At 48.7% G+C, this 24,265-nt stretch overlaps 1 protein-coding gene across 1 annotated transcript in view; it reads right to left on the bottom strand.

Annotated features, from left to right (window-relative positions):
• PTCD3 (pentatricopeptide repeat domain 3) overlaps positions 1–24,265 on the bottom strand; it is a 122,896-nt gene that overhangs the window by 52,886 nt on the left and 45,745 nt on the right. Inside the window, exons 12-16 of the mRNA XM_068117287.2 lie at positions 18,838–18,920; positions 18,564–18,708; positions 16,020–16,070; positions 15,455–15,544; positions 12,975–13,003 (exon numbers count right to left, since the gene is read on the bottom strand). Of these exons, the coding sequence (XP_067973388.2) occupies positions 12,975–13,003; positions 15,455–15,544; positions 16,020–16,070; positions 18,564–18,708; positions 18,838–18,920 (398 nt within the window). The remainder of the gene's footprint in view (positions 1–12,974; positions 13,004–15,454; positions 15,545–16,019; positions 16,071–18,563; positions 18,709–18,837; positions 18,921–24,265) is intronic.

Raw genomic sequence — 24,265 nt, 5'->3', positions numbered from 1 at the left:
AGCGTAGTCTTGTAAATAATGCTCCCTACCGGCTGTATGTTTAGTTTGAGGATTCTTTCCGGATTCGGTTATCCTGTGGGTGTGTTTCTGAGAGGAGAAGGGTGCAACGTCGCAGGGGGACATATTTACTCATTTGTGAATATCTATAAAACTGTCGCACTCAGGGTAGAGTTAATAGTAGAGGGAACTACATTGCGTGCCACACTAAAGTAGGTAAAAATTTATCGGGTCGGGACGCCCCGAGGGTAGAGAAGGGTGCAATGTTGCGAATATGGAATTTGACCTCCATATCCGCTTGTAAATATTCCCCTATCTTCTCCGATACTCCCCAACTCTCCCCTTACCCCATTCCCTAGTCCCATTGTCTGTAAACAACACCCATTAGAGCCGATCTTCCCCTTCATCCCCCCATTAAATGTCGTGCCCAGGTCCCCCGCACCACACGTAGACAATTATAGGACATCTTGCTAGTTATTCTTAATCTATGTCAGTTAAGGACTTGTTTCCATTAATTATGACTCTTCGTTGCACCAGAATGTGATGATATGGCACCAGTAGGAGTTTAGGACCTTCCCATACCTCCCCGCATCTCTTCCCATCATCTCAAGCTCCAACAACAACCACAACAACAGCGGCTTTGCGTCCTCACTCCGGCTCGGTTGGCCGCCATTGAACATGTGCTCGACGGGGTTACCCAGAAGGGGGCTCCCTGTCGGCCCCTCGTCAAGGGCGGAGCCGGTAACCCCCGCACCCAATGAGAAGCCATGGGCCGATGCCATATGGGGCGGAGCTAACGAGCGAGGGCGTGACTCCCCGCCGGATATACGCGGCCCCGCGCCGGACGTGACGTCAGATGCGCCCCGAGCTTGGAAGGAAAAGACGCCACCCTCACGAGCGCTGAGCGACCTCCCCAGCTTGAGACCAAAGTCGCGACCCACAAGCGCTGTGATACCTTCACGCATCTCTGGACACCACCGTACGTGATCCTGCCCTGAGCACAGGTGCACCTGGAGCGATCGCTACCCCGCTTTCCTGGCCATCAAACCCCGTGTGAGTGAGCCTTGTCCCGCGTTTACCTGTCGTCTGTCCGGGGATAATATAAGTGTGTTTAAGTGCCCACCTTCCTATGTTTCCCTCTTGTCCCTGTAATCTAAACCTTCCGCAATTGTAATAACAACCTTTGAGAACCGTATCCCTGGTGTCGTATTGTGTGATTGTAATCCAGCCGGGTGTCTTCTTTTTCTTATTGAGCCAGCATAGCGCGATTAGTCAACCCCGGGTGCAATCGGGGTAACTTGTACGGATACGGCGGCCATCCCGCTCGGCCCACCATACCATCAAAGTCGTATCTGTAACAATATATATATATATATGGTACATATATATATATATATGGTACATATATATATATATATGGTACATATATATTGTTACAGATACGACTTTGATGGTATGGTGGGCCGAGCGGGATGGCCGCCGTATCCGTACAAGTTACCCCGATTGCACCCGGGGTTGACTAATCGCGCTATGCTGGCTCAATAAGAAAAAGAAGACACCCGGCTGGATTATAATGACACAATACGACACCAGGGGTTCAGTTCTCAAGTATATTCGTACGGAAAAAGGTTAGATTACAACTACAAGAGGGACAGCATAGGAAGACAGGCACTTAGACACACTCTTATATTAACCCTAGACAGACCACAGATAAACGGGACAACGCTGACTCACACGGGATTTGCTGGCAAGGAAAGCGGCAGTCGATGGCTCAGGTGCACCTGGCTCAGGGACAGAATCACGTACGGTGGTGTCCAGCAGATGCGGGGAGGTCGCTCAGCGCTCGTGGGTCGCGACTTTGGTGGAGATGCCGGGGAGGTCGCTCAGCGCTCGGGAGGGTGGCGTCTTGTCCTTCCAAGCTCGGGGCGCATCTCACGTCACGTCCGGCGCGGGGCCGCGTATATCCGGCGGGGAGTCACGCCCTCGCTCGTTAGCTCCGCCCCATATGGCATCGGCCCATGGCTTCTCATTGGGTGCGGGGGTTACCGGCTCCGCCCTTGACGAGGGGCCGACAGGGAGCCCCCTTCTGGGTAACCCCGTCGAGCACATGTTCAATGGCGGCCAACCGAGCCGGAGTGAGGACGCAAAGCCGCTGTTGTTGTGGTTGTTGTTGGAGCTTGAGATGATGGGAAGAGATGCGGGGAGGTATGGGAAGGTCCTAAACTCCTACTGGTGCCATATCATCACATTCTGGTGCAACGAAGAGTCATAATTAATGGAAACAAGTCCTTAACTGACATAGATTAAGAATAACTAGCAAGATGTCCTATAATTGTCTACGTGTGGTGCGGGGGACCTGGGCACGACATTTAATGGGGGAATGAAGGGGAAGATCGGCTCTAATGGGTGTTGTTTACAGACAATGGGACTAGGGAATGGGGTAAGGGGAGAGTTGGGGAGTATCGGAGAAGATAGGGGAATATTTACAAGCGGATATGGAGGTCAAATTCCATATTCGCAACATTGCACCCTTCTCTACCCTCGGGGCGTCCCGACCCGATAAATTTTTACCTACTTTAGTGTGGCACGCAATGTAGTTCCCTCTACTATTAACTCTACCCTGAGTGCGACAGTTTTATAGATATTCACAAATGAGTAAATATGTCCCCCTGCGACGTTGCACCCTTCTCCTCTCAGAAACACACCCACAGGATAACCGAATCCGGAAAGAATCCTCAAACTAAACATACAGCCGGTAGGGGGCATTATTTACAAGACTACGCTGCTATTTACACTACGATCCAGGACCTGTTTTTGGAGGAACACATGCAGATGTTATGCATAGAGAGAGCGCGCTTGCCAACATCGATACACCAACCCACGAGTGCTCTGTGGCCGACGGCCTTTAATAACGTGCAGAGCACCCTGTCCCAGCATCAAAAGCACCACCCCACCACCAATCGGTGCAGTCACCATTGTTCATTGGAATAAAAATAACTTCAACAACCCCTAACCCTGCAGGTGTCTCTTGCTCTTCTTGTGGTGCACTTGGTGGTGTTAACTATAAGTGGTTCACCTTTATGGCATAGGTGCCACGTTGACCCATAGGTCCTTCCACGGGTGGTGCTTGGCCGCAAAAGAGCTGCGGTCCATTGTGGGTGGCCACAAACATTGCGGTCCATATGGTGTATCGATCCAGGCAGCCAACAGCGAAAGTGCAGGCCCACAACTGCGTAGCCAGCACCTCTCTCTCCTCTCTCTCTACCCCAAAGCCAGATCCTCGGAGGTGGGAGACAAAAGAAGAAACAAGTGAGTAAGGTGGTAAGGGCGCAAAAGTGCACACAATGTAAGGTGATGCACACTGGGGGCACATGGGAACCAGGTGAGACAGGTACGTTCCTATCGTACGCCCCCCCCCCCACCAGGTAACCTACATGGCCCCTCCCTTACCCCTTACTGTATCCACACAACACAACACTACCCATAAACATCTACTTTACAAATCAACAAACATCCCTACTGTCTTCCCCGTTCCTCCCATATACCAAATTCGTCTTCTCTCCCTCCTAACCAATCAAATTTGCCATTTTCAACTCTCATCAAAATTTGCCATCTCCAACTCAACATCAAAATTTGCCATCACCAATTCATCATCAGTCCCTCCTAGGGAGGGAGAGATGGAATCACCCCAATGTCTCATCCACGTCGTGATGCGTCTCACAAATCCTCACAGCAATCTCATTTCCTGCAACAAACAAAGAAAACACAGGTGTGGAGTCATCATCATCACCACAGGCAAGTGGCTGCGTATGGTGCGACAGGTTCATCAATCCTAACTATCTCCTAAATGACTTTAACAACTTTACACCACCCGGGGGCTTTCTCTGGCCAAACCATTGGCCCTCTTACACTATGGGTTCTAAAAACCAATTCCCATTGGCCAAACTGTGGTGCTCTTCAATTTGGGGTCTCACTCCCCCGATTCATCTCCCGGTGCCCTCGCACAATTTCTGGGCTGTGGCGTGTACCTCTCCCAGTGGGTCTACCCACCTGCACACCTCCACCACTGCAGTTGCCTCCGAGCTTACCTGCTCCTTACCCTAACCTAACTAACTGGGGCAGGCCCTCTGGCGCTCTCCCCACTCGGTGCCCTCTCTGGCACTGGGCTACCCGATCCACACCCGGGATCCTCAGGCACCCACTCACAACTACCGGCTCCCAGAGCCCACCTGCGGCCTCACCTGGCCGACATCCTCACAGTGGTGGAGTGCCCAACCAACTACACACACTAACAGGCTACACGCCCAGCCATTTCCACAACACTAATGCACCCATCCACAACACCATTCTGCAACCGCACCACAAATGCCAATATCCAACCACAATTTACCTGCACCCTCTACCTAACACTTACACTACCCGCCCCGGGTACTCGTGAAAGGGGTCCACTCTTCCCCCATCCACACCTTCGCACCATGCACACCACTCCGTACCACTCACTCCAACTCTCTCCACACACCTGTACCTGCACACCTGTGCTCTCACACCTGGTGCCACCTGCACCCTTCTCTCCCCAAGCGCATTCGCGCTGATCCACTCACTCACTACTCATACACTGCTCCACACACCTGTCCAGTTGCACACCTGTGCAATCATACCTGTTCAATTCTCACAAACACGGCATCATCTCAGCTAACTACTCCCTTCTGAAACTTGCGCTTCCCAGTCGTCCCTTTAAACTATTGCGCTCCCTCGTCATTATCATCCATACTAATCTACCTGCGTCCCCACTACAGGTATCAGTCACTAACTAATCTTAACGTTACCTAATGTCATCTTCTAGGGCCCTATTAATATAACCTAACCCACCCGGGCTAGTTTTCACTGCCATACACCCCATAATCTATTGCTCCTTTGCCCCCCTCACATGGGAAAGGTGGCAGGGATGCCACCCTCTCCCACCGGGCCTATCGCTCCTCAATCCCCCAGTCCTCTGGCACTAATAAGCCCCCCTTATTCAGAGGTACTGGGTCCCGCCTCGGCATCTAAAGCCGAGGCGATCCACGGGGGCGCCTGCTCGCCGGTGTAAGGTCTTATCCGGTCGGCGTGGACGATCCGAGGGAGGGCTCGTGGCCCCATTTTGATCTTAAAGACCACGTCACAGATTTGCGACAGGACGACTCCTGGGCCTTGCCAGGGGGAGGTGAGTTTTGGGCACCTTCCCTTCCGCCTCCGGGGATTAAAGAACCAAATCTTCATCCCCGGAGCGTATTGACTCCCCTGGCTCCGGTCGTCGTACCTGCGCTTCATCTTTTCCCCCGCCAGATGGAGTTGGCGGCGGGCGAAGGCATGGACTAGCTCCATGCCTTCCTCTAGGTGACGTGCGTACCCCTCCCTCGGCGGGTTAACCACTGTGTCTGGCACGGGACCGCATAGCAAGTTGGCGGGAGCCCGTAACTCCCGCCCATACATAAGCAACGCTGGACTGCATGCGGTGGCCCCGTGCTGGCTGGTTCGGTAGGCCATGAGCAAGTAAGGGAGATGTTCGTCCCAGTCATCCTGACGGGTGGTGGTGAACAGTGCCAGTTGTTGGATTAAAGTTCGGTTGAATCTTTCCACCATCCCGTCAGATTGAGGTCTTAAAGGCGTTGTCCTGGTTTTTCGAATTGACAGGAGACTGCACACATCTTTTAGTAATTTGCTCTCAAAATTTCGTCCCTGGTCGGTGTGCAACTCCTGTGGAATCCCATGCCGGCACACAAATCCTTCCACGAAGGCCTGCGCTACCACCCCTGCTTCTTGGTTGGGGAGGGCGTAGGCCTCCGGCCACTTGGTGAAGTAGTCCATCACAACGAGGATATACTTATTACCTTGGCGGGTGCGGGGCAGCGGTCCTAGAATATCCATAGCCACCCGCTCAAGGGGGGCCCCCACCTGATGTAATTGAAGGGGGGCCCTCATCCTCCGTGCTGGTCCCTTTTTGGCAGAACAGGCGTCGCATCTCCGACACCAGTCCTGTATGTCGCGCCCCATATTCACCCAATAGAACCTCCGGCGGACCCGAGATATTGTCTTTGTCCTGCCCAAATGGCCGCCGGAGCGGGTACCATGCACCTGTTGCAATATGACGTTCTTGAATTTGTCAGGGACTATCACCAGCCAGGAAGTTCGATCAGAGGGAACCTCCACCCACTTGCGATACAAGATGTTGCCTTTCAATTCCAGGGTCTGCCACTGAGCCCAATATGCCTTTGTCTGCGCCCCGAGGGGGGTGACCTCTTCCCCCTTCGGTCTTTGCCCCAATTTGACCCATTGGAACACCGGCCCCAGAACAGGATCCTCCTGCTGGGCCGTGCTCCAAGCCAACTCTCCAAATTCCTCGTCCGCGGTTAGTGGCAAAATTGGCCCTCTCACCCGGGTTGCCCGGACGACGAGAATCGGGGCGGAATCGCCCAATTGCTCCCTCTCCTCGTGTCTCGCACAAAATTTACAGTTTTCCCCCAGACAAGGACGCCGAGAGAGTGCGTCCGCATTACCATGGGCCTTCCCGGCCCTATGGGCCACATCAAAATCGTACTGCTGCAACTTTTCCAACCACCTTGCAATTTGGCCCTCCGGTTCCTTGAACCGAAGGAGCCATTGCAAGGAGGAATGGTCAGTTCTAACCAAAAATTTCCGCCCGTACAAGTACGGGTGGAAATGGTTCATGGCAGCCAGCATAGCCAATAACTCTTTGCGAGTGACGCAATAATTTCTCTCGGGCCTACTTAAGGCCCGACTATAATAACCAATCACTCTCTCCACGCCCTCCTGTGTCTGAGACAAAACTGCGCCCAATCCTTCCTGGCTCGCATCCGTGTCCAGGGTAAATGTCCCGTCACTAGTGGGGTAAGCTAGAAGGGGTGCGGATGTTAGACACCCCTTCAATTTTTGGAAGGCCTCGTGGCACTCCCGTGTCCAATTAAATCGCGTCCCCTTCTCCGTAAGCCGGTGGAGGGGACGGGCCAACTCCGCAAATTTCGCCACAAAGCGCCGGTAGTAGGAGCAGAGTCCCAAAAATCCCCGCACCTCTTTGATGGTACGTGGTGCGGGCCACTCCTCTACCGCTTTAATTTTGTCTGGGTCTGTTTTTACCCCCTCGCGGCCAATCACGTGACCTAGATAGGCCACCTCTCTTGCAAACAAAGTGCACTTACTCGGGTTCAGCTTCAACCCTGCCTGTCTGAGGCACCCGAACACCTGGTCCAAATTAGCTAGTGCCTGGGGGAACGTTTGGGCATGTACCAGGACGTCATCCAGGTACACCAGGCATGACTGCCATGGCATGCCGCCTAGTACATGCTCCATCAATCTCTCAAAGGTGGCGGGGGCGTTACACAAACCAAACGGCATCACAGTAAACTGATACAGTCCCTTACCTGTGGAAAATGCCGTTTTCTCCTTCCCTGCCCTATCCATCTCCACCTGCCAATACCCACTCTTGAGGTCCAAAGTTGTGAACCAATTTGAGCCCGCAACGGCATCGAGGGTGTCATCAATCCTTGGCAGGGGATATGAGTCCTTGAGTGTCACGTTGTTTAGCTGGCGATAGTCCACGCAGAACCGCGTGGTCCCATCCTTCTTTTTGACCAGCACAACAGGTGACATCCAAGGACTTCCCGAGGGCTCGATCACACCTGCGTCGAGCATTTTTGCAACCTGCTCGTCAGCTTCCGCCCTCTTGCTCCAAGGGAGCCGTCGGGCGGCCTGACGAATAGGCCGGGCCTCACCGGTGTGGATCTGATGTTTCACCAGGCCCGTACGTCCAATATCCTCGGTGGACAGGGAGAAGAGGTCCAAATGGGACCCAACCAGTTTGTGTAAGGCCTCCCTCTGGGTACCTCCCAACTCTACGCTACTACGATTTACCATCTCGCAAATGGGATCGGGCCAATTCCTACTTGTTATTGAAGGCTCCCCCCGGGGTCGGCTCGGCTGGACGTTCTCGCCCCTCACTGTCGCGACTTCCTCAACTGGGGTGCAGCCAGCTACCCTCGTGCCCCTTACTATAGTGCGTGGTTCTGTACTCACATTTACTACTCGGACGGCCACTACCGGTCCGTCCGTTTTTACAAGGGTGCGGCCCACGATTAAACCCGGTATGGACTGCGCTGCCACCGGTTCGACCAGGCCGCAGGACTCCTGCCATGTTGGGCGAGCTGCCCACCGGGCCGGCACTATCGCCTCGGCCCTGGGGGGGATGGTCACGGCCTCGGAAGCCTCCAGCTCCGCTCTCTCGGCCGTGCTCACTCCCCCTAACGGCAGCTCTTCTACTCCCACCTGCAGGATCCCCCGGCACAAGTCGATTTTACAACCGCTGGCAGTCAACAGGTCCAACCCTATTAAACATGGGTCGCACACCTCCGCCACCCAAACATCTATCTCCCTCCTTACCGACCCTAACTTGAGGGTCACAGAACCACGCCCTATGATCGGGGCCGTTACCCCGGTAGCAAGCTGCAAACTATAATTTTGCAGGCGCTGGATCTTATCCCAGCCACCTGCGCTCGAATCAAGGACCACAGGGCTGATGATCGTGGCGCTAGCTCCTGTGTCCACGACGGCGTCTACCCCCACGCCGGCAATTTTGCATCTAATTGTCAGGCTACCGGTTCCAATTTGGCCACAATAAATGACCCGTCGCGTCAATGAGGGCTCTCCTCCATCCTCTGTTGCCGAACACCGCCCTACGTGCCCGACACCTTCTAGTTTCCCGGGGTCTGGCGGGGGGGTGTCTGGGGTCGGCTAACCCGCTCCCCCCTGGGCGGAGTTGAGGACCTCAACTGCCGGGGATCATCCCGGCGCGCGTTTCGACAGTGCCGCGCCAGGTGACCCAGGCGGTTGCAGGTATAGCACCTCACCTGATAAGGTGCTTGCCTCCGGAATTCCAAATTCCCCCCCCTGTAGGTCCGAATTGGATTACCCGCTCGTGGTCCACCGCGGGCCACCTCCGGGGCCGCCTGCCATGGTCCAGGTCCTGCCAGGCGCTGGTCCACCAGCCTCCGGACCATGCCCGCCAGGTCAGGACCCACGTCGGGGGCGGGCCCCCTAAGGGGTCCGCCCTCCATCGGGGGTCCCATCTGGCGGACCGCCATTGCGAGACGCTCGCCCCCCCGGGCCAGGGGCCTCGCTGCTTCCCAACGGGCCGCAGCGTCAGCCGCCTGGCTCAGAGTCTGCGGGCGCCACATGGCGAGCTGTTGCCGGAGCTCAATATCCGGGAGGGCCTGGATAAAATGGTCCAGCGCCAGGCTTTCCCGGGAATCCGCTGCCATGCTAGCATGTGCGATCCCCACTGCGCGGCGAATGTCGTGGGCAAGTTCCCCGATGGCTTCCTGGGGCTTGCGCTTTCGCAGCGCGAGCTGAGCTTTAACAAGCTCGCTCTGCTGTTCTATTCCAAATCGATTAATTAGGGCGTCGCGGAGGGCTGGCAGGGTGAGAGCACCCGCTGGTAATGCCGTCAGCACCTCCGCCGCCGCGCCGCGCAATGCGGCCACCAGGTGTACTCCACCTTCGTCCTCACCCCAACCGTTACCCTTACACACACAGTCGAACTGCGCCAGGTACGCGCGTAGATCACTCTTGCCGTCATACGGCGCGAGTGGGACCTTGTGGGACCACCTCGTATGCGAGTCGTTGCCCGCCGGCCGGACCCCGTGCGTCGCCCCTTGCGGGGTCAGCGCGGGGCCGAACCGGCCGGGCCCCCACAGTACACTACCCCCAAGGGGCTCTCGTGCCTCCCCGGTCCCTCCAACAACTACCCCTGTTGGTGTCGATGCATGGGTCACACCTCCGCAACCCGCTACCCATTCCATACCACCACAACCTTGCTCACCCACACCTCGCACCTCTCGTTCCATACCCTCCGGACCAGCCATACACCTCACTCTTGGCCTCTCACGAACATCCGGGTCTATCTCGACCCCCAAGCTTATTAAATCACCTGGCGCATCATACGCACGACCATATTGGTCACCACTTACACCGGGTCCTCTTTCTCTTCGCTTCTCCTCCATCACCTGCGAATCCCTCATCCGGTTAATGAGCACATCATCACGATCCGAACACAGACTTTGGACCAATTCTTTTACTTCCTCCTTTATCTCTTTCTTATCCTCTCTCCGTCGCTTCTTAATTTCGCTCACCCCTTCTTCCACTTCCTCTAATTTTTGCTTCATCTCCTTCATCTCTTCGTGCGCCCCTTTAAGTTCTTCCTCTAACTCCACTTTATTTTTTTCTATGTGCTCCCGCACCTCCCGCTCTTTAACCTCCATTACCTCTACCACCTTGTCCATTTTCCTCGTCAGGTCCTCATGTACCGTCTGGCACTCTTTTTTAATTACCCCTACGTCCTTTTTCATCTCCTTCTGTGTCGATTTTAAACCCTCTATTACCGCTGTGTTCTTCTTTACCTGGTCCCCCAACTCCTTTTGTCCCACTGTCAGTTGTTCTACTCCCAGCGTCAACTCCTCTATACCACCTTGCAATTTTACAGTCCCTTTTCTCACCTCTTTCTCCATGCGCTCCTTACAGTGCCTCACCTCCTCGCGCACTCCTCCGACCTCCTCACTCACTCCTCTTCGGATCTCCTCTCCCATCACTTGCATCTCCTGCCCAGATGCCACCCTCATCTGCTCCATTTCCTCCCTGTGAGCATCCAGTTTGGTTTCTACCCCCATTCTGACCCCCTCTATCTGCTGCTCCATTTGTTTAACTTCCCTTTCCGCTTGGTCCCTCATGTCCCTCAATTTGCCTTCCATACTGTTTTCTAACCCCTCTAACCCTTTTTGCATCCCTTCCATTTGATTCTCTTGAGCGGCCATTCTGTTTTCTACCCCCGTTAACCCATTTTTCACTTCTTTTATCCCGTTGTCTAACCCCTCAAAATTATTGTCTAACTTCCCAATTTTCTTGTCTAACTCCTCAAAATTATTGTCTAACTTCCCAATTTTCTTGTCTAACTCCTCAAAATTATTGTCTAACTTCCCAATTTTCTTGTCTAACTCCTCAAAATTATTGTCTAACTTCTCACCGGTACCCCTCGCTTCGTCCCTCATTACCCCCATTTGGTTTCCCATTACCCCCATTTGGTTTCCCATTACCCCCATTTGGCCCTCCAATCGCTCACCCTGAGCATCCATCCGGTTCCCCAATTGGTTACTCTGCAGTTTGAGGGACGCCTGCATTTGCGCCATAAATTGCTCCATGAGGACCTGCATCTGGGCCATCCCTCCCACTTGTGCAGCGGGTGCGGCCGCCGTAGCTATGTGCGAGGCGCCATTTCGCGCGTCTGCTACCCCCGCTGTTTCGCTCTCCTCACGTGTCTCAATTTGGTCCTGGACCGACCCTGCTTCACTCTCCCCTACCGGACCCCAGCCGTCTTGATCCGCCATAGCGCGACTTGCAAAATTCGAGTTTCGTAAAACAAAACAAATTTCGGCCGCTCCAAATTTTGACCAAATTTTTTTTTTCCTCTATTCGTTTTTTTTTTTCTTTCAAAATTTGGTCGGGCCTCGAATCTCACTCCCGACACCAATTGTTACAGATACGACTTTGATGGTATGGTGGGCCGAGCGGGATGGCCGCCGTATCCGTACAAGTTACCCCGATTGCACCCGGGGTTGACTAATCGCGCTATGCTGGCTCAATAAGAAAAAGAAGACACCCGGCTGGATTATAATGACACAATACGACACCAGGGGTTCAGTTCTCAAGTATATTCGTACGGAAAAAGGTTAGATTACAACTACAAGAGGGACAGCATAGGAAGACAGGCACTTAGACACACTCTTATATTAACCCTAGACAGACCACAGATAAACGGGACAACGCTGACTCACACGGGATTTGCTGGCAAGGAAAGCGGCAGTCGATGGCTCAGGTGCACCTGGCTCAGGGACAGAATCACGTACGGTGGTGTCCAGCAGATGCGGGGAGGTCGCTCAGCGCTCGTGGGTCGCGACTTTGGTGGAGATGCCGGGGAGGTCGCTCAGCGCTCGGGAGGGTGGCGTCTTGTCCTTCCAAGCTCGGGGCGCATCTCACGTCACGTCCGGCGCGGGGCCGCGTATATCCGGCGGGGAGTCACGCCCTCGCTCGTTAGCTCCGCCCCATATGGCATCGGCCCATGGCTTCTCATTGGGTGCGGGGGTTACCGGCTCCGCCCTTGACGAGGGGCCGACAGGGAGCCCCCTTCTGGGTAACCCCGTCGAGCACATGTTCAATGGCGGCCAACCGAGCCGGAGTGAGGACGCAAAGCCGCTGTTGTTGTGGTTGTTGTTGGAGCTTGAGATGATGGGAAGAGATGCGGGGAGGTATGGGAAGGTCCTAAACTCCTACTGGTGCCATATCATCACATTCTGGTGCAACGAAGAGTCATAATTAATGGAAACAAGTCCTTAACTGACATAGATTAAGAATAACTAGCAAGATGTCCTATAATTGTCTACGTGTGGTGCGGGGGACCTGGGCACGACATTTAATGGGGGAATGAAGGGGAAGATCGGCTCTAATGGGTGTTGTTTACAGACAATGGGACTAGGGAATGGGGTAAGGGGAGAGTTGGGGAGTATCGGAGAAGATAGGGGAATATTTACAAGCGGATATGGAGGTCAAATTCCATATTCGCAACAATATATATATATATATGGTACATATATATATATATATGGTACATATATATATATGGTACATATATATATATGGTACATATATATATATGGTACATATATATATATATATATATATATATATATATATATATATATATATATATATATATATATATATATATATATATATATATATATATATATATATATTAATATACAGATCAAGATGACATATAAAAAAAATTTAAACTTTCAAAACAAAGCAAATGGGTAGATAGTGAAAGACTAAAGAAGTATGAATACCAAATGTGTGTGTTTTGAGTGAAGACTTACCAATCGCATGGCAAGAGGGAAGAATTTCACTGAAACAACAACAAGCACATCATTCTTTAGGTCCCCACCTTTCATCACAAAGAACGATACACTTCCTCCTTTGAAACCATGGTTCACATAGCCATGGAAAAACAAATTGTCACTTGCACATAGATTTAAAAAAAAAATTTTTAACCTATCATCCAAACCACTGCGTTTTTTGATAGAACAGATCAATATATATTCATGTTTGCATTTGATTCTGGAATACAGACAATAAATATAAGGTAAATACAACTGACATATTGTCCTGGAGCCAAAAAATTCTGTAATACATTGGATGGGTCATTTGTAATCACATGTGACAACCATGCTCTGGTGCTTGGCGCCTCTCGCGTGACTTCTCAGCGTACTTTTCCCCATATTCCCGATCTAAAATGTCTTCTCACAGACAGCCCCAATTCTGGCCCGGCATCTGGAATCGAGCCAATCCCAGTAGTCATGGGACTCAGCTGCAAGGAATTAAAATAGGAAATCTTTGACCTTCTTCAAATTCTCTTCCTTCTCTTTAAAATCAGCAATTCTCATGCTCGGTAACTACTTCCTGCTTAATCGGGAGTTCCTGTAAACACTTGCATAAGTTGCATGAGAAACCGTTTCTGCTTGGCTTTGGCAAATCCCTGGGGGGGGGGGGGGGGGGGGGTGTTATCTATATAATAATAGCGTAAGGACTCGACTTTGTTATCCCTTTTACGCCGCACCCAGTGACCCGATGCCCACGGCACTAATGGATTTACGATCTACGAACCGCGCTCTTTGTTTATCACGTACAGCCATACTCGAAAAATCTGAATTAGCCGACGTTGGGGCCCAAAAGCATCCGATCAACTGCCGATATGACGCCATGTTACGACGCCATCGTATTGGCGTCTGCTGGGCGAAGGCGAAGCAAGCCGTCCGCTGATTGGACAGGCGAAGGCGAAAGCAAGCCGTCCACTGAGTGGACAATCCAGAGAATGCATTTGTGCCAGTGTCGGCGATCGTTGTTCATATACGCACTCTTCATTCTCATCTTTCTTCCTAACTCTTACTCGGACAAGCAAATCCCCTATGCCATCCATAATGGTACACTCTATCCATACACCACATCCTCCCTTCCGTGGATGTTCCACGGGTTTCCGCTAGTCTATATAATAATAGCGTAAGGACTCGACTTTGTTATCCCTTTTACGCCGCACCCAGTGACCCGATGCCCACGGCACTAATGGATTTACGATCTACGAACCGCGCTCTTTGTTTATCACGTACAGCCATACTCGAAAAATCTGAATTAGCCGACGTTGGGGCCCAAAAGCATCCGATTAACTGCCGATACGACGCCATCTTACGACGCCATCTTATTGGCGTCTGCTGGGTGAAGTCGAAGCAAGCCGTCCGCTGATTGGGCATTCGAAGGCGACAGCAAGCCGTCCACTGGGTGGACAATCCCAGAGTGGTGCTATGCCGATTCCTATTACGAATCCATTCATTTTTCAAAAGTATATCGTAGCGTTGTCATTTAAGTAGATTGCAATAAATACGTTGTTCATATATGCACTCTTCATTCTCATCTTTCTTCCTAACTCTTACTCGGACAAGCAAATCCCCTTTGCCATCCATAATGGTACACTCTATCCATACACCACATCCTCCCTTCCGTGGATGCTCCACGGGTTTCGGCTAGTATACAATAACAGGGCCGGGGGAGAAGGGGAAGTTAAAATTGGTAACGTTTTATTTTGGCAGAATTAACAATACTGACTGGTGGTATTGCAGATTATTTCAATGTGCACAATTTTCTTGATTTTTCTGAAGTTTTAAGGACTTGGACAGGTTTTCCAGGACTTTCCAGTACTGGAAAATGCTTTCTCATTTTTCCAGGACTTTCAAGGACTGTGAGGATCATGTAACTTGTTTGGATTGCAAATGCAACAACCAATTAATTTTCATCAACTTAAAACAACCTAGCCTGGTGTTGGCTTAGTGGTTAGGGTGCCGGCTTGGGATCCTAGGATCCTGGGTTCGAATCCCGGTCCATCGCTGAATTAACGCCAGGGGAGTTGACTCAGCCTGTCATCCTTCCGAGGTCGGCAAATTGAGTACCAGCTTGCTGGGATGAATGATCCCGGTGTGTACCCCGGTTTAGAATAGGTACACCGTATCCCTGCGCATCGTAAGAGGCGACTAAGGGTTGGCGCTAGGAAGGGCATCCGGCCATAAAAACATTGCCTCAAACAGGGAACCATGGATGTCATGGGGCCCGCAAGGCTAACCCCTGCTCTAGCGGGGAAAATGGCCTTAAAACGATCATTCATTCATTCATATATTCATTCAACTTAAAACAATAATAGGAACAGTCCCCTGTATGTATTTTGTTGCAGTATGGCTTCATACCTTTCATTAATCTCTGCTTGATCGTAGCAATAGGAATTGTTCACATCGTTTGCATTGCCATGACTTACCATCATCTTCATCTATGATGTCAAACTCTTGATTTTCAATTTTGTCAAGGATTTCCTTTAGAATGCTCACAGACTTGTTGCTTCCATGATCTGAAAAAAAGTATTTTGGTGTGGAAAACAATGCACATTGATCGGCGTGACAACGTTATAAGTATTGGATGCATGTTTATCCCAAAGTACGAGTGCCAAGGTGTCTCCCTCTAACAAACACCGATATCGTACATTTCACAATTCTGCTCATCGAGCGATTCTCCAACACAAGATGCAGGATGAGAAGTAGCAAAGATGAGGACAGGCATTGAAGAGTTCAAAGAGGAGCAAAAGAAGTGGAGTACAATCAAAGAGCAAGGAGGAACATATGAGAAGAGGAAATGGGGAGGAGAAATATGAAGTCAAGATGTAAGAGTGTTGAGAATCACGGAAGATTAGTAGCTCAGTAAAGCAGTAAAGAAGATGTAAAGAAGATGTAGAACCAATATGTAAAGAATAGCTTTTGAGGACCAATTGAGAAGATAAGGAGTATGATAAACCGTTGACATGCAAAAGATACAAACCATAAACTCACCATGTCTATAGAAGAAGGAAAGGATGCAATTGTAGGTCAAAAGGCTCGGCTCTGCACAGATGTGTAAAGGTATTGTGATCTCCAAGCCATTTTGATCTTTACAAAGTTTATCGATCAGGTTAAAAAAACAATTTCTTACACATTCATTCAAGGCCCTTACACCTTGGTTGAAAACCAAAACATCCTGCTCCTGCTGCACTTCAAAACATCAATCTTTGTCAATCATGCACCACTCAACCCAGGTTGAAAACCGTGATCCCCAGACCCGGGTTCTCCCACAGCCCAAATAATGTTCTATTCGAGCTGAATGAAAAACTCGTGTTTCCATTCAGTGGGTGTATTTTTATGGATGTGGGCAGTTCTTTCTTCGCAAATCTTGGGATTGACTAAGAGTTAGATGGTCGATATTCGAGTACGTGCTCGGATTTAAGATGGGTTTGCTAGGCCCAAGAGAAATGCTAAATCCAGATACAATATGCATCGCGACTAGGCATTAAGCCCACATCTCATCTTCTTTAATCCTCTGCGACATCTCATCTTCTTTAATCCTCTGCGACCTCTCCCTTCCCTTCTTCCTACTCATAGCTTTCAAAAAGCACCAAAGAATCATTAGGATTATAGTAGGCCAAGCAATGACGTATTTACCTCTGCCACCGAAGGTGGATGTAGGTTATGTTTTCACCCCTGTCTGCCTGTTTGTCTGTCTTTGTTGGTTTGTCTGTTTGTGAACAAAATATCTCAAAAAGTTGTGGATGGTTTTGGACGAAATTTGGTAGAGATGTAGTGTATGTGTACAAGGACGAAATGATTAGATTTTGGTGAAGATCCGGATTCGGATCCGGCTTGTAGAATTTTAAAAGTGATTCTTCACCATTGGGAGATTGGGCCAAAAACGATACATAGCAGGATATCTCAAAAAGTTGTGAACGGATTTGGACGAAACTTGGTGGACTGGTTGCGTGTCTGACAAGGAAGAATCGATTCAATTTTGGTGAAGATCCAGATCCAGCTCGTATAATATTTTAAGTGATTCTTCACCATTGAATGATATGGCCAAAAACGAGGGGTAGATCAGGGTATGTAAGACTGGACCTATGGTGATTCCTGTGATTGCTTTTGATTAAATGTGATTCTGTATTGTGATTTTCTGGTCTACTCTGAGATACAAAACGTAAATTGTTCACCAGGCGGAGGTATGCTCTCTACTGAGTGCCATTCTAGTTAGTACAGTAAACCCTTAAATATCGCATGTTTGAATATCGCGGTTTTGACCAATCGCGGGCAACCTCTATGTACCGATTTATTATATTTCTACCAATCGTGGTTGTTGAGCTGAGCTGTGATGGTTATCTCCCACCACGAGCCCTTGGTTGTTTCTCGGCACTGTTAATAATGAAATGGTGCCAAAGTATGAAACAATATACAAAAGTTATTCTTTCAATTTTATTTATATGCTGATTTACGGAGCTGCAGAATGATTCAGAAAAAGAAACGCATTGACAGATTACAAAGGAAAACAATATAAGAGGTTAAGAGGGGAGGATTAGTGTGGGCAAGAGGGGAAGTTGAATCGCATTTGAATGTTTAATCTCCATCATTGCAGCAGGAGACGTTATCATGAAGCCGACTTATACATATACGTATTTTACATGTTTATTACCTCCGCCACCTAGGGTGGGCAGAGGTTATGTTTTCACCCCTGTCTGTCTGTTGGTCTGTCTGTGACAAGGAAAACTGGATTTGGCCAAAACTTGGGGGTCAGATTGGGTATGTTACTCGGAAGAGTTGATTCAATTTTGGTAAAGATACGAATCCAGATCCAATGTTTTCAAAGTGATTCTTCAACATTAAATGATAGGGCGAAAACCGATATATAGCACAATATCTCAAAACGTTATGGACGGATTTGGACAAAACTTGCTGGACAGTGGGTGTGTGACAAAGACGAATGAATTTGATTTTGGTGAAGATCTGAATATGGATCTGGATACAAAAATTATATATTTTTCGAAGCGATTCTTCACCATGAAGAGATAGGCCCAAAAACGATATAGAGCATGATGTTTCAAAACGTTGTGGACAACATGACAAAATAAGGTGGATAACTCGGGTAGGTGACAAGAACAAGCTGATTAAATTTTGGTTCAGGCCCGAATCCAGATGCGGCCTAGAAGTAGGATACAAACCATAAACTGTTCAGCCTGGTGGAGGTGCCGTTCTAACTTCAATTGTGATGTGTTTAGTTTTGGCTCCCTCTATGCCACTGACCTCCCTCGATATTTTCTCGAAGCCAAGGAACCTAACCCCCTTTTTCCCATTGGAAATTGGTTTTATCAATCGCAGTTTTGAATATTGCGGCATTTTTCACAAAGGTAACCCCCACGATATTTAAGGGTTTTCTGTACAATCGTAAATAATTTCTTGACGATAATGTGAGGTGTGTTCGACTAGCAATAGTCAAACAATGATACTGTCGAAGAAGAAAAAAAGGACAGACGGACATCAATACGCAATCAGAAAATTCCGAAACCTAAGCCAACTTACCGATGCCAATTGCAATCATCTCTGTGAACGTCTGCATGGCCAAAGAACGTGATAGCCCACCATATGTTCGCAGCGAGTTGAGTATTGTATTGAATATGTTGACGTTGGGCCGAATATCCTGTGCTGCCATTTGCTTCAGCAGGTCCTACGAAACATGTGGCGAAGTGGAAGATGAGCTTATCACATTTTTTGCCAACTCTTGATACAGCATAACGTTTAACGATAGTCGGGGGTGCTTGAAAGCACCACCCCACTCCCAAAGAGTTTGTCTCACCTCCATGTAGGCCCACATTTCCTCGAAGCTGTTATGTATCATCGGGGCTGCTGCAAGTAGTCCCGTGAATATGATGGCATCAGCTAGAATATTCGAAGAAACAAAGAAGGGTGGGAAGTGGTGAGATTAGAATCTTGGTGACCCTTAAGTTTAGCACTTACCATGCTAAATAATGCAATTGTGCCTCGGAAAAGCTGAAATCGACATCATATTTTAATGACAGTTTTATCACAACAGCAGTCAGCAGAAAGAGGGCTTATTTGGCATGATTCTGAGGAATGCTGGGAAATAACGGAAAAGACTGAGCGTGCGTAATGAGCATCTGAAAATCATCTCCTTTTAATCGTAATGCCTTTTGATTAGTTAGTAACAAAAGTAAAATAAAATAAGAAAAATAAAACAATCAACATTCCAGCCAACATCTCATAACACCAGAGAAAATAAATTAAAGGCTTTTCCTTCCGTCAATTAAAACTCCATCGACTCTCCCAGAACCAGAATTAGTATGGCTTATCTTTGGGTCAGAGGGACCTTCGCCATACAAATACATTTTAAAGTAGAACGGCACTCAGTGGAGCGCATATCCGCATATCTGAGTTGTTGCTAGGGTTAGGTGGCTGGAGGCATTATGTTTTTGGGCTGTCCGTCCGTCCGTACGGGCTAAACCACGTTTTCCTCAGAAACCACAAGTCCAATTGAAACGAAACTTTCAGGATAGGAGTGACACCAATGCAGAATGTTCTTATGATAATTGTGACATCATAGGTCACGTGTTATGACAGCCATCTTGGATCAAATTCAAATAATTTAAAAAATTATTATTCGGAAACCGCTGAATGGAAAAATTTGAAACTGGGCACATTGTCAAGTACTCCCAATGGAGAACAAAAACATAACGATCGCATCATAGGTGAAGTGGTATACCAGCCAAAAATGTTTCAATCGAATTCCTTATCCTAAAAATCTGAAATTTCATGCACATGATCGATGACCCATTTGTATTCTTATTAAATTTATGGCATCATAGGTCACATGGTTTGGCAGTGTGTATTTGCATATGTGTGCATGTGTGCATGTGTGTATGTGTATATATGTGTTTGTGTGTGTGTGTGTGTGTGTGTTTTTTTTTGTATACAAGATCGAGGCTCGTGAAAGAGCTAACATTAATCACACAAAAAGTCAAACCGACACATAAAACACAAAAATAAGGGGAGCGGTGGACAAGATGGGGAGAGCGGGGGAAGGACACAAACACAACATTTGAGAGCAGGGACATCGGGAGAAATGTAGGAGGGGGAGGGCTTGGGGGGAGGTGGGAGGGTGTATAAAAACTGGGTGTATAAACATATGTATAAAACATATGAACACTGCAAGGCCTTCCAGGAAATAACTTGGAATTTCAAAAAAAGTGTATCTGGGGTGAATTAGCAGGGGTAGAAAAGATCAAGGTTTTGGATGGGGGAAGATAAGAGATGGTGGTGAACAGCTGTTTAAAGACCTGGAGGGGGGAGTGGGATTGAAGGGAGTGGGGGAGTTTGTTCCAGAGGCGGGAGAAAAGAGGAATGAAAGAGTGAAGGTGAGCAGAGAGCCTAGATTTTGGCAGTTTAACCATAAGAGGCTTGCAGGCAGATCTTGTGCGACCTGAAGGAATATTGGGGGGGACAGAGCACAGAGAGAGCTGGGGGAGCAAGGCCGGAGAGGAGTCGGTGGAAGACAGAAAGACCACCAACCTGCCTGCGGTGAGTGAGTGAAAGGCCCTCGGAGTTAGCTTCATCGCAGGAGATTCCAATGATTCTGAAAGCTTTGGTTTCAACAGCGTGAAGCCGAGCTAGGTGTGAGGCAGGAGCACCGGCCCGGAGGGGGGAACAGTATTCCATTGAGCTGCGGATGAAAGCCTTGTATGTGGTGAGGAGCTCAGGTGTGCCAAGGAAGGACTTCGCACGACGGAGGATGCCCAGTCGGCGACTGGCTTTGGAGGCCAGCTTGGAAATGTGGTTTCCCAAAGAAAGATCATGGCAGATAGTGAGACCCAAAAGCTTGAGCGACAGAACTTCTTGGAGAGAATTGTTGAGAAAGTAGATGGGAGGGTTTTCCAGTCGGTCTTGTCGGAGAGACATAGTAAGAGTGTGAGATTTGTGAGGATTGAAAGACATGTTCAACTTGTTTGACCAGTCTGTGATTTTGTCCAGGTCTGCAGAGAGTGAGGAGGCTGCAGACTGCTGATCTGAGGGATGAGGAATGGAGCGGCAGATAGTGGAGTCGTCAGCAAAGAGATAGAGAGGATTTTCCAGTCCACACGGAGAGTCGGAGAGATCATTGATGAAGACCAGAAATAGCACAGGGCCCAGAACACTACCTTGGGGAACTCCAGCCAGAACAGGAAGGGGAGATGAGAGAAATCCATTCAGGGCCACACGTTGCCTATGACCAGAGAGGAGGTCTGCAAGCCATGAGTGGAGATTTCCATGGATACCATAGGAGGAGAGTTTGGTGAGCAGAGCTGGGTGCCAGACCATATCGAAGGCATGTGATATGTCAAGTGAGACAGCTCTGATTTCCTGTTTGGCATTGAGGACTTCCATCCATTGTTGAGACAGCAGAAGCAACATGTCCAGAGTAGAATGACCTGGTCTGAATCCAAATTGATGATCAGAGATCAAGCCATTGGAGAAGAGGAAGGATTTGATATCCGAAGCAATGATAGATTCCATGAGTTTGCTGATAATTGGAAGCAGGCTGATTGGTCTGCAGTTGCAAGGATCTATTTTTGCACCTTTTTGTGTAAAGCGGTAATGTTTGCTGATTTCCAAGATGCTGGCAGATGTCCTTAAGCAAAAGAGAGGGTGAAAAGAACAGAGAGAGGGTGAGAAAGAGTGGCAGAACAGGATTTTAGGACCCGAGCGCTGATGCCGTCTGGTCCAGTTGCAGAATCAGAGTCGACGTTTGACAAAAACTTCTCCACCTTGTCAGGAGAGAAGGACACAGAGTCCAGGAGTAGTTGGGTTTGACTGGGTAAGGTGGGAACAGAGAGGTATGGTTTTGGGACACAAGATATTGAGGCAAACACAGAGTTGAGGCATTCGGCTTTGTCACGTGTGGTGTCAACTGTGTAGCCATTTGAGGTAAGGGAGGGGATGGAGAGGGAACAAACACCAGAAACGGATTTGACCAGACGCCACCAGGATTTGGAGGAAGGAGACAAGTTTGAGAGTTCAATCTTGAGTGTGGAGAGATAGTGTTTCCTGGCACTCCTGAGGTTAGACATACACTTGTTCCGAGCTTGGTGGAAGGAACTGAGATTGCCTTCAGTTGGATTTGCCTTCCAAGAGGCAAAGGCAAGTTGTTTCAGGGCAACTGCTTCACCACAAGATTCAGTGTGCCATGGACGGGAGGAAGGGTAAGACAACTGAAGACGAGTTGGGATAAATCTGTGCATGAGAGAGAGCAGTTTGCTTTGGAAGAATTCCCAGGAAGAATTGATATCAGAGGCAGTTGAGATGGGAGACCAGTCCAGATGATTGATGGCTGCTTGCAGACCGTGCCAGTCAGCCTGAGTGAAATGCCAGACTCGTCGGCGCTGAGGAGGCTCTCTGAGAATGGCCAGAGAGATGTCCACTTTAACAAGCACATGATCAGAAGAACCGATTGGAGCAGAAGAGGAGCAGCAGACATTTGCAGGGAAGTTTGTCATAACCAAGTCCAGAAGAGAAGATACTCCATTGACTGCGATCCGGGTCGGGAAATTGACAGATTGGGTGAGTCCCAATGAGTCGCAGAAGTCCTTTGCTGAGGTGCCATGGCTGTTGAGAGAGGAACCCACACCCAGCCAGCTGGCATGATGACAGTTGAAGTCACCACATATGAGTAAGAGAGAGTTTGGATGAGTTGATAGAAGTTGGTCCATGTTGTCCGACAGCGAAATGTAAATTGAGTCATCACTGTTTGGAGGACGGTACAGAACACATATGAACAAAAGGTGGGATTGGAGAGGAAGCCATAGCCAGAGGTACTCCTGGGGGTGGGGTCGAGAGAGGGCAGTGCAAGGAGAGTGAGGAAGAGAGTTTTTGATAAAGATAGCCACCCCACCACCAGGACGAGGCTCATAGTAACCCCAAATTACCCATATATTAGCCAATCTGTGAAAAAATTTAAAAGAAGCTAGTTTCAACTGATTTTGGTGGGTATGGGTATGGACAACTTCCCAAAAAAAGTAAGGAGGGATAGGGGTTGGGGAAACCTTTTTATTAGAGGTCAAAGGTCATTGACCTCTGCCTAAATCATATAAAATTGTATTTCAGCAACAAAATATGGTATATAGATGATCTTGGTGTCAAAATGCACAGGATTACGAAAGAAGATGACATAAGATAATTATTGACCCTTGGGACCAAATCCTGACCTCTGAAAATGAGGTCAAAGGTCAAAAAAGCTGTTTTATCACTAAAATGTCATATTTATAACAGGAAAATTACCATATTATATAAAAATGAGCAAAAAAAAAACCGAAGAGGTTAATTTCAACTTACGTGGTGGATATGGGGGTTATTATTTATTCCAAGAGCAGAGGGCGAGGGGGAAATTACCTTTCTTGGGATCAAATGTCATTGACCCTAGACTAAAACACTATATATTGCATGAATGAAGTCTTTGTTTTGTCTTTGTTTCAGGAGTGATTACTGAGAAAACCTAGCTAGCCTACATGTACCTTGACTACCCCAGTGCAGTGAGATGTCCCAAAAGTTCCCTGAGGCCTTTGGAACAATACTGTAAAATAACAAAATTACCAGGATGGATATATGTGAAATATGTAGTGAGGACTTTTCAGAAGCAGGAAAGCTACAGAGGTTGTACAGAAAGGGATATGAGAATCTAATAGAGCAGTGTAGACTTATCAACAACTCTTCATTATTGGAGCGATTGGAACAAAAATGGAGTAGCAACACTCCTATGACAGTCCATCGTAGATGCCGAACCCTTTTCATGCAAAAGGAGCCAGATGTTGAGGAGCAAGAGCATGCGCCAAGACCAAAGCGACAAAAGGTGTCTCAAGCAGTAAATGATGACAAAGTTGATGGTAAGATAAAGTAATTCTTTACTTGATTCATGTAAATTTCATTAAGATTCCAAGCCCATACCTGTTTTATGTTATTTTGTTTGAATTTTGAATGTTTGAAGTTAGTATGGTGATTTACATGGGATGGCAACTAACTTTGTCCATGTTTTCATGTAATGTTTTCAGGCCAGGGTTCTACTCGATTTCCGTACAGTGAAAGATGTTTCATATGCAATGAGGACATCCATTTTGATGAAAGACATCCTGATAGACAGCAGACCATACATCGAGCATCAACTATGACGCTAAAGAAATCACTTCTGAGAATCGCAAGTGAAAGAAAAGATAGTCTTGGAATGGCTGTGAAAGGACGCT

Source organism: Myxine glutinosa, chromosome 5 (assembly GCF_964187855.1).
Source record: "Myxine glutinosa chromosome 5, kmMyxGlut1.1, whole genome shotgun sequence".
NCBI classification, from domain to species: Eukaryota; Metazoa; Chordata; class Myxini; order Myxiniformes; family Myxinidae; genus Myxine; species Myxine glutinosa.
This window is presented reverse-complemented; position numbering and strand designations above follow the sequence as displayed.